Genomic DNA, 20,475 nt, shown 5'->3' on the forward strand with positions numbered 1-20,475 from the left:
CACACATTTCTTTTGCCTGGTCTTTTGGCATATGAGATGTAGAGGGTTGATTTATCAGATCCACGTCCATATCAGAGGCATCTTGTGAGATAGGCTCGCTTAAGTCTGACTGATGTGGTGTTTGCACATTGATATCATTGCTTGGGCCCATGTTAACAGTGCTATGACAACTATTTAAATGCTTTCGAAAACCTGCAAAACTTTTAAACTGCAGTGAACATCCTTCTTGAGCACACAAAACAACAAAGTTTTTGCCAGGATATAATCCATGAAAAAACTTAAGGTGCTGAATTAATGCACTAGGTGCATCATGCAACAATCTACAAATGTGACACCTATACATTTTTCAAGAAATTTGCTCTGAACTCCTATTCATGAATGTGGCCAACATCTTTGTCTTTAAGCTTTTTGTTAACTGCGCACACATACATGAAACCTTCTCCAGGATATAATACATGTTAAATCAATCGTCAACACTCTTAGCTCCTGTTCATGAACTTGGCTCTTAATTCTTTCACCTTTGGGCTTTCTTTGGTGGTTTCCACATCAATACCATAGACTGTTGTCTGGATAAATGTGTACAGGTTATTGAGAGCATCAGCATAGCTTACACTGAAGACAAAATGCACCTTAAAAAGCTCGTCGAGGGCTGCCAATGATGTGGTTCCCTGGCAGGGGATGAGCTTCTTATCCATCACAATGTAGAACGAGCTGATGGCCTGCTTGCTGGTCCCAGAAGCCAGAAGGTATGGCTGCTGATGGCTGTCCTGGCAGCTCTGTAGGTGTTCTTCTAAGCTCCTGCAGGACTGGGGTGGGGGTGAGAATGTCATGTCATCACATGTTTGTGCTTTTAGTCTGACATACATTTCTTAATTAAAGCACCTACTGTGGCCCAATACATACCTTGTGAAACACAACTAAGTGTCCCATGGCCTGGGATGCGCTGATCTTCAGTGATTTCTTTTTCACAGGCTGAGGTGGTAGGATATGCAAGAGCAGTAGGAAAGATGCCACATCACTGTCCCATCCTGTAAGAAACAAAAAAAAAAGTCCATGCTCACCTATATTTGAATCACAAAAAAAAATTCACTTTTCCAACTGAGTTACGATAAGTTACATGTATATGACCCAATACATACAAAATAATTCAATTAAAACTGAATACCTGGATGGTCCTCAGATGATTCCTCACTGTACTGATTCTTAGCAGACTTCAGCAAACTCTGGAGCACTGGGGTGGAAGTAAGGCACTCTGCTTCTCTGATCACCTTTCCTTTATAGGAGGTATGCCACTTCTCCAGCAGTCTGGCAGATATTTCTGGTCCAAAGAGGAGGCTGAAGTCTTGAAGTATCTGCAGCAACAAAGAAAAAAAAAAGTATTAACAAATGACACACACATAACATTCAGCTATGATGGTAACAGAAAATGATGCCAATACTGACCAGCCCTTTAGTATCCAGCAGCCTTGGAAACACAGAGTACAGTGTGTGAGTCATTGGGGTTGCGGATGAGGCGCTGCCTATACTCAAAGGTCTCCTTCATCTTCTGCATGATGACTTCTTTGTCACTGGTATGGTTCATCAAGGATATGATTTCTTTACAACGTTCATCATCTAGCTGACCACCAATCGCAGGTAGCTCCCTTTCCTGCGTCGGACCACCTCCTCCCACGGTTTGCATTTTCGGTTCCTTAGACCCAAGTACGGTCTTTCGCTGAATTGTCTTAAGGCGCCATGCCAGAAATCCAGAGCCACTTTGCCAGTCATAAAAGTGTTCCTTAGCAAAGACAGACATGATCAAAGTTAATCCTCATGGTCAGCAAATAGCAGTATCCCTTTAACAATGAAATCATAGAATGAATAAAAGTTAAGAAAACCGTACAAGTCAGATTTTAGAAATAGAAGAATCAAAAGTTAGGGCAATTCTGAATTAAACATCCCTCCTCCTCCCTGGTTCACACATGAATTATCTAATAAACTTAATGTTTCATATTTGTTTTGAATATGAAGTAAAATATGTGTTTAAAATCCAATCCATTCAACATATTTTAAACAGGTATTAATAATAGGTGATTGTTACTTTAGGGAAAATACACAACTTACATATCCTTTCTTGGAGAGTGGATCTCTCAATGAAGGGAACAAGGTGACAACTCCAAGTGCATATTTCTCTTTAGTAATTCGCTGAGGGATTCTCCTGCAAAGAAAAATTAAAATGGTTTGCTCACTTACCCAAGTGCCTGACTTCATAGGGATGACAATGATCATATTTACTGCAGCTATACAGGTCTACTGCAGCCTTGAGTCACTGTCAGACTCTCTTAATTCTTTAATAATCATGCAATATAGGCTTTTTATGAAAAAGTCAATCAAATGGTTGTAACCACCTAACTGCTGGGACAGGCTGTCCTATTCCACATAATATTGCCGATCCTTAGAATCAAATCTATATCCTTGTATCAACAACTTACCCTTCAGTCTCAACCATGTTCGCTGCTAGAATGTTAACCATCTGTCTTCTTCTGCTATCACGCAAAGTACCAGTCTCTTCATATTCCTCGAGCACTGCTGTCCCTCCAGGTTTTGTCAGCAAGATCTGGTTTAGCTACATAGATAACAATTAATTAGAACACACAGTAAGCAAAAAGATAAATGGATATGATGATAAACTCACCTCTCTGGCTGAAGAACTCTGTAATGACTCATCACTTCTAATTCGCTTAGATGGTCTTGAGACCTCACCGTCACTGCTACTTATGGAGCCAGAGTAGACACTCCTACATGGTGAAGGTGTGGATGGAGGTGACGAGGGGGAATCTCAAACACAAACAACAATTAAGGTTATTTGCAGTTGCATTCAGCACTGGACATCCAAGAAACTCCCTCTATCTCCTTCAAGACTGAATAATTAGGAATCAAAAGAAATAAACGTCTGCTTTGCTATGCCACAATTTGTGCTATACATTACTTACTGACATTAATTTGTTTTATTTCACTTAATCGCTTATCAATTAAACTCATTACTTAAAGCTTCAGTTGGTAACAATTATTCAGTCATATTTGCTGGAACTGTCATTATATTCTGATGGTCGGACATTAAATGGGTAATTCATACAGTGTCTGTTTGAGTCTGTGTGTGTCTGTGTGTACGGGGGCGCTTGGCAGAGGTTCATAAAGGTGTATTGTTTTGAAATTTCTGACCAAGTCGCAGAGTTTACTTTCACTTTCATCAACTTACCAACTGTAGCTTTAAACCTTTTCTAACAAGGGTCTTAATATTTCATATGCTAGTATTAAAATGGTTGCATCTTCAGTGACCACATTTCAGCAAAATAAAACCAAGCTATCTTTTATAAAACTTACCATCGTCATGACAATTCTTGATGACAAAGCAAATCCCCTCCATAGCGGATAATTCTGCGAAGACGCTTTCATCCACCTCAGTGCCTGTATCATCTTCCACAGTGATTTTGTCCATGGGTATGGAGAACTTGTCTTTCACTGCATTATGAGGTTAAAGGAGAATTCCAGTCATTTTTGACCCCTAAATCGTTGTCCTGATGGTCACCCCCCCCAACACTGGGTGACCATCAGGTGGTCGATTTAGGGGTAAAAAATGACCAAAATTCTCCTTTAAGGGACAAAACAGCACAACAGCGTGTTAATATTATAATTAGGGCCAGGACTTTAACGTGTTAATTAAGATTAATTAATTACACAAAAATTAACACATTTTAATCGCACTTATTTTTGCACAGCGCAACGTTTCTCACTAGATGAGTTTCAGGCATACCGATAATACTCAAGTACAATCATTTAATGAGTTAAAAAGCCGCCGACACTGATCACTGCCTGAGGAGTTTTAAATAATGTAGCCTGAACGCAGCTCAAACCGACCCGGTGCCTCAGCACGGCGACCAAGCTTTGATAAATACAGCGGATCATCGCCGGTTTACAGTATCCTCCAGTATTTTAGCCGGTCGCTAACAGAGCTATAAATTTTTTTTTAAATAAAAGCGCTCGTTGCGTCGCAGTGGAGCTGAGAACAGCGGAGTTTCCTCTGCTGCAGCTGAACAGCTGACATGTGGTCAAGATGTAGCTACAGACCTGTCACACTGTAGCTAGTCTGTCACACTACAGATTAATAAATCAGTTTATGGTTCTGTGATCTAAGTAGTTAAATACAGTAGTGTAATGGCAGGAACGACCATTTAATCTGTATGTATCAAATATTGATTAATGAATTTAATTTGCATCCCTAGTCTGTTAGTCTTGGTTAAGTACCACCTTGAAAAAAAAAGCTTATGTATTCAGTCATTATTCAATGGTATACTAAAATCCATGTGAAAAAAAATGCTTCTCACTGTTCTCAGGTCAAATATTCATATGCGATTAATTTCGATTAATTAATTACAAGCCTCCAACTAGATTTTTTTTTTAAATCAAGTCCCGGCTCTAATTATAATGATTTAAACTCAGTTTAGATTAGTCATATCTCAGTTGGAAATTTACCTTCAGATATGAAATCTGCGAAGTCAGCTTCTTGCTGCAACTTAATGTATTTCCTGCGGTTTTCATACTGCACTTTAAGGAGCATGTTTTCATCTGTAACAGACAGCAGGTGAAAAGGGAGACAACATGAAATTAGTTAACACATCCTTGCAATGTTGTTTTCATTATTAATGTTCTCTTTTGATAGCCTGAAAGACGAACCCTTGACGTTGCAGGGCATTTAGCCCGGTGGCCCAAGTTCCGATGGAGCCCTTGGGCTTGCTACCACGAGGCTAACCGGTTAGCGCGAGGGGGCTCCGCGGGCGGCACGAGCACTGTAACCGCGAGGCCCGAGGCGGCTCTACCGGGGCCCTTGGGCGCGAACCCGGCGGAGCTAGCTCGCGCTAACCGGTTAGCCTCGCCGTGGCAGAGCTCGCGTCGCCCGCGGAGCTCCCTCGCGCTAATTGTTTAGCCTCGCGGTATCAGAGCTCGCGCAGCCATCGGAGCCGCCTCGCGCCAAGTGTTCAGCTACGCGGTAGCGGAGTTCGCGCCGAATTGCTCGGCTAAGCTAAGCTAACCACAGGCTAAGCGGCTAGCTAACCACAGGCTAAGCGGCTAGCTTACCGCGGCTCCACCGGGGCCGAGTCCCGGTGGAGCCGCGGTAAGCGCCGCAAGGCTTGGCGGCCAGCACGGCGAGACTAGCACCCGCGCGACGCCTCGTACAGTGTGTGAAGACACTTAAATGGGAACGTTACCCACCTGTGCTGACTATGTTGGGCAGCTAGCACTTTCACACAAGAGAAGGGAAGTGGTCCTGCAGGTGCGGTCTGTCTCTGGACTCAATGTCTCCCGCCAGCAATTAGCACACCTGTTAGTGATTCAGTCAATCAGCCCAGGCGCTCCGCAACTACGTTTCTCATTGCAAAGCACATTTAAAAAGTACCATTCCCCAAAATATGTAAAATATATACTTCAGTTCACATGACAAAGACAGTACATCTCAAAATTTACCCGCATGTGCTGTCTAAAACTGAAAACTAACCTACGGTATTAACTTACATGCTATAAATTACAGACTTTATGCTAGCAATCAGACACTTCGACGAAAAACGGTTTAAAATTTGATAAAACACTTTAAGAATATTCGTAGTCCGGTAAATAAACTTTATCTTACATTGTTCTAAATAAATATGTTATAATATTGAGCTAAAACATGGAATTTGAGAGAGTTTAACTTACCGCAATGAGAGGGAAAAATGGCGACTGCAAAAATCCAGAGCTGCATTTCTTAACCGTCAATGGGGGCGTGGTCAAAGGTTAACACTCTGAGTGTGAAACTGTGTAACTCCCAAAATCTACACCAACACTGACTCTGCAAGTGTTAGTTATTATTTGGTAAGTGTTAAAATAACTCTGATTTGTGTTAATTTCATGTTACACTGGAATTTTAACACCGGCGAATTTGCTGTGTGGTTCTCAAACGGTGGAGCGTTCTCTAGTGGTAGGCTACGCGGAGTATGAACGTTTTTTTTTTTTTATATAAAGTTGAAGCAGAGCTGGGTTCACCGTAACTCTCACGGGTTCACCGTGTGACACACGCTTTTGCCTGCTTACACACACGCCACACATCCAACAACAATAACAATCCTGATCGCTCCCCCCCCCCCCCCCCCCCCCTCAAAAATCCCGATCGCATTGTTCATTTATTACATAAATGAACTGGCTACAACAATGAAACAATAAATGATTTACAATGCTCCGAATGAGCACATGTGTGATGGCCGTGCAGTGTTTTCCACACATAGGCCAATGTGTGACGCTGCGCCACAGATTGAACAACGAGCGCCACAAATTGATTACGTTTTTCTTATTTATTTTTACTTGAACGCGATTTTTAAATGTAACTCCGCCAGCCCGTAATCGCGCCCCCGTAATGCTGCCAGTCCGACGTGTTTCCATTCCGACAGTCCTGTGCGCGTATGCAAATTAGCCATGTGCGCCAAACAGAAGAAGGGCCCGGCTCAATTGACTTTCTACACCGACGCATGTGTCGTTGCTAGTTTGCACCCGGCGCAAAGCTGATTTTCCCCCGCAGCAACCAGGCACCACTACACTTGCATGTTAAATATTATGATGTCAAAGATTATTCATACGTGTGAAACTGCATAGAAATAGCGTGTGGATTGTAGAAACTTTTTTTTCCCTGCATGAATGAACATGAATGAAGTATAGTAGGCTATGCCATGCGTTAAAATAATAATAACAATAATACATTCGAGCAAAGTATATTCCAGGCTTCCAAAACAAAATCTAGTTTTAGGGTAAATGATTGGTTAAATGATTTGGGAAAGAACAGCTGATACAGCGGTAAGTTGTACTTTTAAATCAATGCATCTGCAAACACCGTACAGCAAACACATATGTTCTTGACCCAGACATCGTGTACAAGCCCATTACTTTTAGGATTGAAGAGTATTTGATCGTGAGAAAACAGTTTTACCGCGAGTGAGTATTTAATAGAATGAATGAATGCGGGTGATGCTTGGTGCGCGTGTGTGTGCGCGCGCCCATCTGTCTAAACACGCAAATTAAACACGTAAGTGTGAGAAGGAAATCGAGTCAGTCGACCTGCGATAAGCAGCTGATTCTGAACGGACTCGTCTTCGAGATGGACGTGTTCTAACGCATTTTTAATCAATGAAATGTTAACACAACAGTATATATCTGACCATTAAATTTTCGAAATTGTAGGTGAAGCCGAGCTTTCCTTGCAGTCGAGAAGTCGCCACTACGAAAGAATGCAATGTATCCAACTAGCGGGATCTAAACAAACTAAGCTCCAGCGAATTACTACAATGCAGAAGTAGTGGAGAATGGCGAAACACAGCAACTCTAGCCTACTCTCAACCAAAATAAAACTCATCGCCGCCCGGTGCAGCAGTGTGAACTGCCCCATTTTTAGAACGTCTCAGCCCGTCTCGTCGCAAGGAGTTGCAAGCAGTTGCGTCGCGAATCTCTGGTCTGAACTGGGCTTTAGCATTATAAGCAGTTGCGGTTTTAGGCACGGGCGAAAAACGAGACACACGAGAAAGAAAATGATCCGCATTTTCTATTAACGATAATGCCCCCCCCCCCCCCCCCCCCCCCGTTGTTATACCATAAGTTTTGTTTTTGGTAAGATGGCTGTCGTTACTATTCGTTACTCAAACTGAATAAAACTCATAATGAACGGAGTATATAGTGTATAGTCTCGATTTGTTTGCAGCGGTATTGCTATTAAATTTTCCTTTTAGAGGTCTTGAAAAGGTCTTGAAAGTCATTAAATTTGTACTTAAAAAATGTGTAGATACCATGATAGGGAAGCTATTCCTCTATGCTTTACATTTTATATATATATATATATATATATATATATGTGTATATATATATGTGTATATATATGTGTGTGTGTTTATTTCTATTTTTCATTTACTTTTCTATTTTACTTAGCATAAGAAAACTAGTATAATAAATAACCACTAATTTTTCAACTTTTACACTATTGCTTTTATTGTGGAGTTTTTCTTCTCTGAATTAGGGGCGTCTCACCCTCTGTCCTTAAAGTGTAGTAGTTAGGGGGAATACAAGGTAAGTCACACACACAGCTACTTACTGGTATTCTATTCTTTAGGTCTTCACTGTGACAGGTCTAAATTCTGAAGCCTAAGCTATTGTACTTCAACTGAGCAGGCAGAGTAGACACGAGACTAATAGGCCTGGGGGTTAGGGACCTAGATCCTCTGATTTCCAGCCATTCAGGGAAGAGTGATTTACCCCTACTAAGCGGACGTAGGTTCCGTCCGCTACACATGCCATTTAAGAGAAGTTCTCTGAAAAGCTCTTTGAGGTATCTTTTTGCCATCTTTCTCTCTTGTTCAAATGTTTGGAATCACATAAAAATGTTCTTGTTCATTTTGATGCCCTGGCTGTAATTTTAGGTTAAGTATTGAGTAAGTAAATTAAACCAAATAGCAGAGTATCCACATTAATTGCCTTAAAAAATAACAGTAATAAAAGAAACGTAACGTTATTTTAAAATGACAGCACTAGTTTGAGGCATTTATTTGCGCTCTCAGACCTTAACCTTTCTGTCGTGTTCGGGTCAAATCTGACCGATTTCCTACTTTCATCAATCATACATATTGTGTTTTACATTTTATTGTCTCAAGGCCTTATGATATCCTCCACACTAGGCATTTGAACATATACAATTGCTGATCACCACTTTCATTGAATTTTGATTGGTTTAGTCAACTTTGTAACACCTGTGGTCCACCATCACCACCGCACGCACACACAGTTTCTGTGTCTATTCTTTGTATATTCACTGCAGTTATTCATGTAAACCATGACTCTGAGACATTGTTTACAGCTTAAAGGGGAGTTAAATAAAATTTGGTGATTATAAATTTTTTTGTGTGTGTTAATGTAAGAGCAATTAAAACAGGCCGGTCAAATTTGACCGGGAGCACCAAAGTAAGGGCGGAGAAATGAACACGACACAAAGGTTAACCAAGACTTTATTTTCTTCTTCCCAAACGCACGTCTTTCACTCAAAATAAACATTTCATGCGCAACTAAAAGTCGCAAGGGAGCAAAAGTCTTGAGCATGTGTACACTAAAGTCACAAATGTGTAACAGTAAAGTTGAAGTCGGAAATATTTATGTTGCATGTGTACACTAAAGTCACAAATGTGTAACAGTAAATTTGAAGTCGGAAATATTTATTTTGCATGTGTACACTAAAACAGTAAATTTGAAGTCGGAAATCTTTTTTCTACCATTGTAAACACAAAATAGGGGCTACGAGTTCACAAGTCCTTTGTTACAGGTGCACAAATCCTATCCTGTGCATCACAACTTCAAAGAGTCACACACTTTTGCTACAATCATTGCAGCGCAGTTGGTGCAAAACACATTCACACACCTGTGTTTCATAATCTGAGTGTGCACATTTGTGCATTCGTAAACCGTTCCTCACCGTTCCTCACAAATAAAATGATATAGATCGCTATGTTCATTTTAATGAGCTCATTTGCACTCCCTGCACCCCCTGCCGGCAACTTTCATTGGTTTATGCTGCAATTTTGTCCCGCCCACGGACGCTCTGTGTCATGCGGATACAAATCACTTTTGCTACACATGTACCACCTAGACGTGTTGCAACAGTACCCGCAGGAAAAACAACAGCTGAGACTCGTAGCAGCAGATTCAAGCAGTTGTATCGATGGACTTGTGCTCGCTCATTAAAATGCTCAATGAACATAGTGATCTATATAATTTTATTTGTGAGGAAATATTTCACAGATGTGCAACTTCTGATGCATTAGTTCACATTTGGGTTTACGAATGCACAAATGTTGTGCACGTTCTCAGATTATGAAACACGGGTGTGCGAATGTGTTTTGCTCCAACTGCGCTGCAATGATTGTAGCAAAAGTGTCAAGTGCATGACTCTTTGAAGTTGTGATGCACAGGATAGGATTTGTGCACCTGTAACAAAGGACTTGTGAACTCGTAGCCCCTATTTTGTGTTTACAATGGTAGAAAAAAGATTTACGACTTCAAATTTACTGTTACACATTTGTGACTTTAGTGTACACATGCAACATAAATATTTACGACTTCAACTTTACTGTTACACATTTGTGACTTTAGTGTACACATGCTCAAGACTTTTGCTACAATAATACCTTCATAGTACTGGCGGCCGGTGAGTTACATGGGAGTCAATGGGCGAGAGGAGGAAAGTCCTCCTCCGAGTGGGTGGGACCATAGATATATAGAACATATATTATGTTCTATATATCTATGGTCCCACCCACTATATATATGGGTGGGACTAGCTAAGGGATCGAATCGCGCCAACTACGCGGTGGTTGGTTCATACGCACTGCGCTATGAACCAATAAGCAGGAGCCCTGGCTAGGCTCAGTGTTGCCAGATTGGTCAGATTTACAGGTCTACTTTTAACCACGTTAGATTGGAAAAATAATCATTGGGCGGAAAATGTGCCCAATCTGGCAACGCTGTCTCGGTTACGAGATCAAACCCGCGCTGCAGTGCAGCTCAGTCTAAGAGACACAAAGCAAGTGAAAGGTAGACCAATTCCCAAAATCGAGATCACCAAAAGTAATGGCAGAGTCAATGGTGTGAGTGCTACATGGTTTGCTAAGTACTCATGGCTCACTGGTAGCATTACTAACAATCGACTGTATTGCTGGCCCTGTTTGCTCATGAATAATGTCAAATCTCCAACGTGGACTGTTAAGGGGCAGGAGAGGTTAACAAATTTGGCCATTATTTTGATTGAAAAGAAAATGCTGAAATCACTAAACAAAAGATCCAGTTTGGTATGACCAGGTCACTGATATCTTCGCAACACAAACCTCAAGGAGGATTGACTTGATATACAAATTAAGTCCCTCAACCATGACCAACATCCACATTTACCTCAAACAATGTTAGGCTTACAGCCCATGTAAATAGTTGTTAAATAATGTTATTGTTGTTCTTTTACTAGTTTGTTACTCTGACCGTTTTGTGTGATATTGTAGAAAGTAGGGCTGAACGATTTTGGAAAATCTAATTGTGATTTTTTTTCCCCTCAATATTGCGATTGCGATTATTTTTTCATGGTCCTCATATCATGTATTTTTCAACGAACACAAGCAATAAATCTGTTTCATAATAAACAATATCAGATTTATTTTCGAACTCCTTCTCCCTCATCCTGGTGCTCAATGTGTTAAATGCATCGGCATTTTTATGTGTTTGCCAGCATACGTTCTATGTGGGCGTCTGCCCAAATATCCAATAGACATTTCATGCTTTTTGGAACTGGATCGTTCGCTTTCACATCTCAAGCGAACTGAGACCACCTCTTCAGCGAGGTCTCGGCCGGCTGATTTGGTGCACTGAGGTGGGTTTTTTTTCAAGCCGACGAGGCTGTGATCGAAATGCGGGACAGTTGCGCAGCATCGTCTTTTTTTTTATAGCCAAAATAATTCCACACAACTGATGTGCCGCCCCTCTTTGCTACCAAACTTTCAGCTGTGCGCTCTTCTGACGAGCCTGAGGCCATTGTGCAGCAGGTTAAAGCGCAGCGTCTCTCCCTGCCTGCACTGCTTTGCTCCGCTCGGCTCACTCGCAAGTCACGTGACCAATCAAATCGCAGCCTTTGCGGTTAGAAAATTTCGTTTTGTCATATTGTGATATTATCCCAAATGCAATTAATCGTTCAGCCCTAGTAGAAAGGATGTTGCAACAATTGTAACTGAAAATAAACATTTGATGAACCAAATTACAACCAATAGCTTCAGTCATTGAGGGCAGATTTTTTTTATTTAGTTTTAAAAATCAAGAGTAGGCCTGATTTGACTAATTGGCTTTGCATCCTTTCCTTCTGCCCTTGTAGTCCAAGACATGCTGCCCACCAGCTTTCAAATTACAATGCTGCCACTAGTGGCTTTGTATCAATTTTATTCACATAATTATCCCTCCCTGCTATTTTGTAGTTCACCAAAACACCCTGAAACAATTTGAGTCACACATTCTTATGCCACCATACGCCACAAACAGTGCAAGCAGGCCAATGGCAACCAAGCGCGCAGTCCTTCCTTCCTCACTTAAAAAACCACCAGCCGCCACTGGTATGAACTACATCCAGAACCAGAATTTGTCAACATCCAAAATATGTTTTGAGTGACATGAATGAAAATCCTACAGGTGCTGCAATGAGAGTAACATATTCAGTACCCTTCTTCTGAAATGTTCCTGCAGGTTACAAGCAGAATCCGTTTGTGGTACGGCCCAGTTACCATAACTGGGCACCATGGATTGGTCCGCACACAAGAGGCTCCAGTATGGTGTCAAACACAGAACACTGCAAAATCCACACACCAAGGAACCCAGATGAAGAATCCGACCTCTTAATTACAGAGGACCGGCTCACTGACGAGATTCTGAAACTGAAGGTATTTGCACACTGTGGAGTATTTGTATGGTTTTTCTCATTGTTAGGGTTAGGGTTATATTACAGCCCTATCAGGGCTGTAATATTTGCTATTTAACATCATAGATGCAAGCTGTGCTAAGTCTCTGCAAGGGGTGTGGCGTAGACTCCAAGGGCTCCAGGATGGACCTTATTATGAGGCTCCGCAAAGAAATGCAGAACCGGTCAGCATATGACAGTGTTTGCAAAGGTCTGGGGGGCTTCTGGTGAGTTGATTTATATTCAAAAGTGTTTGCATCAGTAATAACTTTCAGACTTCACTACATTTCACTGTAATGGTTACTCATAGCGGGTACGATAACTTTATTTTACCAGGTGGATGTGCTGTGGTCACATGCCCTTGTGCTGTTGTTTATGGAGTTAAACTCAACCTAAGGGCTGAGAGCCCAAGAGATTGTGCTGATCTGCTGCTATCAATGAAGCATTTCCCCAATGTGACCTTGTATGATTTTGCAAGGGGACTGGCAACACATACATACAAACATAAGAGAGCCATAGTCCTCGCCCTTAAGCCCTCATGAGGGGAGACTGCTGGATCCTACTGATAACAACATCAGATTGGCCTCTGCAAAGAAAGTGAAAGTCAGCTTGCCTTGGCTAACTACAAAGAAGCCAGTACCTGATGAAAATGGCCACCCTATTACAGGGTCATCAGAGCATTATGCTCGTTGTGACCGCTTCCATGAGGAACACCAAAGACCCAAAGGAGGATGTTCTGCGCAAGGTAGAGCTTGTGCCTGAGTTACATGGCTGGGCCAATAGCCAGTGTGCCGAGCAGCTCTTCAGTGGATTGAGGAAGAACAACCACTTCTTAGACATGATGAGTCCATCGTCCCATATTTTTTTTAATGAGGAACATTTTGCACCACTACAACAATGGACGCAATGCCGAAACAATAGAGAACATGAAGAAAACATTGGGGAGTGCACTGCAAATCCAGTTGAACTCTAGTGGGCAGGCGGTTTTAGGTATCTACGTGCACAGTATAGTTGTGACATTCGGATGTCAAACTGGTATTGTCTTTGTAAAGCCATCTCCTGCAATAAAAAGGCTTTATTAATCCAATGTGTGGAAATTCCTAGCAGTAATTGTTTGTTTTGGTTAACACATACTGTTTAGAATGTCAAAGGTCATAATCTTAATTGTTTCCCTTGCCTGCTGACAGCATCAGCAGCCACTGCTGCATCTTGCACAGCTGCCCAGTCTGTAAACACTGCAGCAGCCTCTGTTGTGACACAATCCGTGGCACCCCCTGCGAACCAGGCCGCTGCCATCATCCCACCACTGACCACCGGTACGAACCAGGCCGCTGCCATCATCCTACCACCGACCACCGGTACGAACCAGGCCGCTGCCATCATCCCACCACCGACCCCTGCTGTCAACGTAGCCCCTACAATTAATGTAGAAGCTTCTGGCATGAGTGCGACAATAGCAGTGGAAGCTCCATCTACAACCACAACAGGTATTCCAGAGATCATCACAGTACAAAAATGTAGCACCTATTGCCGCTTTTCCACCGCCAGTACCTACTCGACTCGACTCGACTCATTTGCGTTTCCATTGGCAAAAAAAGTACCTGGTACCTAGTACCGGGTACTTTTTTTTAGTACTACCTCCGTCGAGGTTCCATGCCAGCGGAGTAGGTACTTTTGTGTGACGTAAACAGGCTGCTGGTAACTGATTGGCCAGCGGCTGTAATTGGGAATATTCACTCAAGTTAAGTTGTGTCCGCCGTGGTTGGAGTCCACGAACCCGCTCCCGAGGGGGACACTGATCAGCGTTTCGCCGTGTGTGTCGCTCCTTTCCCGGGGCTAGAGTTAGGCTGCGCGTCGTTATGTGTGTCGGGCGTGGTTGTGTGTGTCCGGCGTGGCTGGAGTCCACGGACCGGCGTTTCGCTGTTTCGTTTCAGTGTCGTTCCTTTCCTAGGGCTCGAGTTTCGCCTCTATCAACGTTACCGTATGACAACAATAGACGCGCAGTCATTGCGCTTTTTATTTTATTTTATTTTATTTCCCATCATAACCTTTCCCGGGAATCAGGAGATAGTCTTGATCAGATTCAGATTTCCCGGGAATCGCGTCTCCCGTGATTAAAACCTAATGACGACCCGCCCATGGTGGAGAGGTTCTTTTCTACGACCCGCCCACATTGAAGAGGTACTTTTTTAGATGGAAACGCAACCAAACCGAGTTGAGTTGAGTTGAGTCGAGGCGAGTCGAGTCGAGTTGGTACTGGCGGTGGAAAAGCGGCATAATACTACACTATCTAATGCACTAAAATATAATGTTGTACAACTTGTAACATTATTTACTAAGTCAGTTGCTAGAAAGACTTGCTAGAAAGAATGCTATGGTACAAATTCCACACATTGCTTATTATGTTTCTGTCATTTCTGAAATTGGGCTTCTCTGACCATATTGCAGGAGGTTTTGAGGTTTGCAATGAACACTTGTGGAATGAAGCACATATACCACATATGTGCAGGAAGGGAAGTAACGGAGCATGAGATGGAAGGACAATTGACATGGGTAAATTTTTATTTTTTTTATTTTTCTTGATTTAGTTCTAATAGGCCTAATATGGCCCACAAAGTGAAGTATTTTCTTCATATAATTTAGTTCTAAAGAGGTTTTCTATTGTCGTTTGTTTTTTGCTGTCAAGTATGATGTAGTAGTAAGTACTTAACTGACTGTCATTTTAAAGCTCGATGATGTGTTGGATGAGGCGATTTCAAGTGGGCACCACAGTTTTAAAAAGGCTGGACTTCCTGTCCCTGGGATTGGACAGAGAAGTGGAGGCAACAGTAAGTACACTTTTAATCACACAAATATTTGAAAATTGTTTAGTAAAATGTCTTTGCAATCCATAAAACATTCTGTTGTTTTATTACAGATCGTCAACTGTTGTTTATCACTGGTCATCAAGATTGCCAGGCAAAAGGTGTGTATGGATATTTTTTGTATCATTTCAAGGTACAACTTTCTATCATTGATGGTGCTTATTTATTTTGTGTAAACCCAAATAATTTAAACTGGTGTTCTGTGATTTACAGGGAAAGGATGTTCATGCTGTGGATGTTATCCCCACTTGGAGACCTCTCAATGTCGACCCGTTTCTCTCGCTGCCAGTAAGTTCTATGCATGTGTTGTGTATGGCTTAAGTTTGTTAACCCTGTACATAGTGACAGTATCTCGTACTATGATTGCGTATCTAAAAATATCTTCATGTTGAAACTACAAGCTCTTATTGTTGTCATTCGAATGATGCAGGTAGATGCAGCATCTAGAGACTGCATCCTTTTTCCTGTATGGAAACCAGGACACTGGATACTAGGTGTAAGTTTAACAGGCATCATGTCAGAGTTTTTTATAAGAATGTCACCATTTTATTATTATTTGGTCACATGACATACTTTTCAAATAGTGCATCTACTTTTAGATTTTAAATTCCAGCCACACATTGTCATGAGAAGTGTAATCTATGTCATGTAAAATAATCTGCTTTGTCACATATATGTTCACTTAAAAGTAATGAAAAAGGCATTACAGTGAAGCTGTAATGTACATTTGCAGTAGTACAATGCAGATTCAACCTTTACTTGAAAATTGTATATTTTACAGGTCCTGAAGGCTAAATTTAAGAGGATACGTCTTCTTGATTCCTCCAAGCTTAGTTGCTATGGAGACTGGCATTATTTATCCATGTTCATGTTTCAGTCTAATATTGAGGAACCGTTCAATGTTCCCGTAAATTAATGTTTGGTTCGTTTTTGTGTTTTGCATGGTGTTATATTGTTATTATTCATATTGTTATGTTTAGGAACCGTTCAATGTTCCTAGTAGAGTTAAGAATGTTGGCAACCGTTCAATGTTGCTTTTGCTGTGTTCTAAAGAAGCCTGTAGAGTTAAGAATGTTATCAACCGTTCAATGTTGGTTCTGCTGTGTTAAAAAAAGCCTTTTGGTGATGTGTTCATTACATTTGTGGTGATCAAGGTAGCACAATCTGGAGTCTATGCACACCTGCTCCACTGTTGCTTAAACCAATAATGGAAGCCAATTAATTAAGCAAGCTTAAATGGCTTAAAATGTTGACCACAAATGTCACGTCACATCAAAATCATGTGAGGTCTTAGGTCATAGTGTATTTCACCATGCTATCCTTTTGTCTTTTATAGCACCATTGCAGCAAAGATAGTGCCAGGATCCTGGGCATTTGTTTCAAACAAGGTGATGGAAATTTCGGATTTATATATGCCTTGTGAAATGTGCTATGCATTGGAATAGTACTAAGAAATGTAATTGTATTAAATATATTTAAATATAATTGAGTTGTCAATAACTTCTGGCTTTTTTATCAGAATATTCCAGAACAAGCAGGCAGCGCGGACTGTGGCGTGTTCATGCTAATGGTAAGTGATAAATAAGTGATGGGATTGTGCACCTCGGCATCAAACATAATAACATAAGCAGGTGCCAAGAGAAAAGGATAATTGACATGGTTTATATGTACAGTAACAACTGTGTATCAACTGTTCTATCATATGAAAAGAATGTTAACCGTTGTTTATAATATGGATTACAGTACGCACTGTACATGGCACTGGACTGGACCTTCGACTTCACTCAGGTCAGCAATTTAAATATGAAATTGTTAATGTACAGATTTTAGGATTGAAACTACAATGACATCTTTCTTCATCTACTAGCATGATATGCCACATATAAGGAGATGGTGGTGCCAGCTTCTGTTAGACAACATTGAACACCAAAGGTATGAACAACTTCTTACTTGATAACTACGATGTGTTTCTGTGGGGAGGGGGGGGCTTAAAGGAACAGGAAAGGTACTGTAGTTTGTATTAGTCCCCAGCAAGAGGATTTTGTCAACAATAATAACACTTTGTTTTCCTGTACCAAATGGACCCTTAAACCGAAATATGAACCAAACCATGTGTACCGTCAAACCCCCCTACATGAAAAGCATCTTGCTAATGTCACCCCTTTGACATTTCTACGTAGGAAGAGAAGACGGATAGAGCCCATGACACATGGAAGAGAGCAGGAGCAGGAGTTGGCAACATGCAGGTCTTTTATTTATTAATAATTTATTTTTGATTTTGTTTGTTTGCATGTGTTTCTTTTTTGGGGGAATATAATATTTATTGAATACATTCAGTGCTCATTCAGTATTTCTATTAATGCTGTTTGGCTTAATACTAACTGGAGATGATGTATTCAATAGAAGAATCTTATTTGTTTCAGTTGCCATCTTGCCTGTTGGAGATCGTCTTTGCTGAGGTCGTTCTTCATGATGGAGACAGAGCTCTAATGACCCTGTCCCTGGTGCCTTCCTGCTTCAGAGAAGTGGTGGAGAGGGAATACTTCAAGAGAAAATCATTTTCTGTGGCTTGACAGTAAGATTACAAAAACGGTCGTAGCTATACTGGTTGCATACTGCATGTTTTCCATGTTAAATCAATTAGAGAAATCATCTTATTCTCAAAATTGTTGTAACAACAGGTGTTGCAACAGGTGTTGCAAACTGGACCATGTTCTCGGCACAATACAGGGCAGACTTTTACAAAATGTACACTCTGGATACGTTTAGGGAGTGCAGGGTTACTTTCAAAAACTGCATACCAGGTATGAAAATTATGCATGGAAATGTAATGAGTACTTCTTTCAGTTATTGCTACCTAAAGATGGCAGTGAAAACTTGTTTTTAAAACTTTTGTAGAAGTTGTTGCAAAGACTGTAGTGTGTTGACCAAGTACTTGAAGACAAATTTATTCCTATTCCATGGGCATCCATAAGGCAGTAATGATGGTCTCATGCAGTAGTAAAAGAATAATAAATATGGATATAAATAATTTAATAACTAATAATTGTAGCCGTTTAAAACTGACACAAGTAAACATTGCAATTACAAGTAATAAAACCCAAGAGACACAAAAATAGAACCTTACAGTGGGTATCTCTATGGGTAGAATACTGACCAGAGGACTTCTAGACACCAAGGGTTTCTTCAATGTGATAATCCATAGAAAATAAAGGGGGGCCCTCTAACAAGGACTGTTTTTATTTAGCGACAGGCTATAGGAAAGGGGAAAAGAGGGGGGCTGCAGGGCATCTACTCCGAGAACTCGCACGCTGGCTTCTGCTCTCACACACAATAAATGGGCCATGGGTTGGTGGGTGAACATTCATTTATTTTTATTTATGATTTTATTTGGTTGAAAAGTTTCCAGGATGCTGTGAATGTTGGTCGAAATAGGATCTACAGAGGGGCAACTCCAAAATATATATGAAAATGCTTTGTGTCCATGTTTATGCCACATCGGGATTTGGATACACAACTAATACTTGTTAGTAGGATCAATTATCTATTGGTTTTTGTCCTCTCATGGAATTTGTTGACAAAATATATCACTAGATTTATCCTTTCATATATGTCACTCAATATTTCTGATGTGACTTATTGAGTTGATGATGAATTGTCCGCGCGGGGGGGGGGGGCTCATGCAGGGTCGATTGCAGGGTCATGTCAAAATAACAATATATCGCTGGGGGGGGGGGTTATGCATAAAGTGATCAGAGGTCCAAATCCCTCCGGGATAAATAACCAACAGTCCCTAAGTTACGTAAGTTGCAATTTACAATAGTTTACAGTTACTTGTGGACACCACGAGTGGTTTTACCACAAGTCCATTGGGTTGAATTTGTTATTACCCAGTGTGCTTTGTGGAATGGTCTCAATGTTTTGTTTTATTTCATGTGAATAGCCTAGGCCTAGTTTACTAGTAGGCCTTTTTTTCAGAAAGCAGATGTTCGTCACACGATGTCATTGATGTGAAATATTAATGGAGGCTATCGGGTGACAGCGGCAGAGGGCTAACCTGCTGTGGGACTCCCAGCATCCTGCTCTTAAAGGTGACATATTATACCACCAGGTGGGAGTGGGATTAGCCCATACGAGCCGTTTTTTAAAAATCACAAGTGGGCGTGTGCACCTAGATGTACGATGGTAGACTGATCTATCCAGCGCACATCTAGGTGGACACGCCCACTTGTTCAAACTGCTTGCAACGGTTAATCGCATTCACACCTAGTGGTATAACATGTCACTTTTAAACACACTGACGCTGGAGGGGTGTTCTGACAGGCAGTGTGGTGTCGTTCTGATAGGCTTTCCTTTTTTTTGTGATTATTCATGTGCGTCTTCTCTCTCCCCTGCTCTCTGTCTCTCTCCCCTGCTCTCTGTCTCTCTCGCCTGGACCAGGGCAGGACGCCCGCCTACTACTACAACTGCTCCAGAAAGGGCCACTTTGGCCACGTGAGTCGCCCCTTCCGTTTGCACCGCAGCATCCTCTCCTCTTGTCCCTCCCTCTATCTCTTTACCCTGCTCTCCCTTTCTTCATTTTCTCCAAAGCAAATAATTAATCAAATTTATGATCTAAAGATGAATATTATCAAAAAATTTAGCGAGCGTGGGCCCTTTTTGCAAGATCAGTATTAGGTGTTTGTGTGTGTCTCAGGCATGTACACGGTGTCGGAAGTGTAATGGGACCTACCCCAGCACGCCCTTCATCAATCACTATGACACTCCCATCAACTTCAACCAGAGGGAGCACAGGGTGAAGTGGAAGGTCAAAGGTAAGCTCTGTCTCTCTCTTCTCCTCTGACACACAGCACCCTGACCCCACTAGTTTCAGAATGCCACTGAATAACGTTGTGATTTTATTTACTATTCCCCCCCGTCCAGAACTTGAGGAAGCCGGCCTGCTCGGCACCACACCCAAACCCCCCCACCGCCCCGGGACCACCGAAGAAGGGGCAGAGGACCAGCCACTACCACGACTACAAGAAGAAGAACCACCACCGGCAGCAGGAGAACGCCAACACCCGCCCCTCCTCCGCCAGGGTCCCC

The 20,475-nt window shown here is 41.6% G+C and overlaps 1 protein-coding gene and 1 pseudogene across 2 annotated transcripts; one reads left to right on the forward strand and one right to left on the reverse strand.

Moving 5' to 3' along the window:
- Positions 1 to 479: 479 nt before the first annotated feature.
- Positions 480 to 3,372, reverse strand: LOC311340425 (annotated as a pseudogene). Its single transcript has 7 exons — positions 3,364 to 3,372; positions 2,472 to 2,605; positions 2,104 to 2,197; positions 1,444 to 1,777; positions 1,166 to 1,352; positions 904 to 1,028; positions 480 to 806 (listed from the first exon to the last, which is right to left on the reverse strand). The product of its transcript is annotated as an uncharacterized misc_RNA (transcript).
- A 12,124-nt stretch (positions 3,373 to 15,496) lies between these two features.
- Positions 15,497 to 17,649, forward strand: LOC311340565 (uncharacterized protein; the record flags this gene model as incomplete). The annotated part of the gene is made up of 7 exons (XM_084465428.1): positions 15,497 to 15,520; positions 15,601 to 15,675; positions 16,724 to 16,775; positions 16,907 to 16,957; positions 17,131 to 17,175; positions 17,255 to 17,319; positions 17,568 to 17,649. The coding sequence occupies exons 2-7, from the start codon at positions 15,608 to 15,610 to the stop codon at positions 17,647 to 17,649; spliced, it is 363 nt and encodes a 120-aa protein (XP_084321554.1). The 5' UTR covers positions 15,497 to 15,520; positions 15,601 to 15,607.
- Positions 17,650 to 20,475: the final 2,826 nt, after the last annotated feature.

Source organism: Micromesistius poutassou (genome assembly GCF_964030765.1).
Source record: "Micromesistius poutassou genome assembly, chromosome: 3".
NCBI classification, from domain to species: Eukaryota; Metazoa; Chordata; class Actinopteri; order Gadiformes; family Gadidae; genus Micromesistius; species Micromesistius poutassou.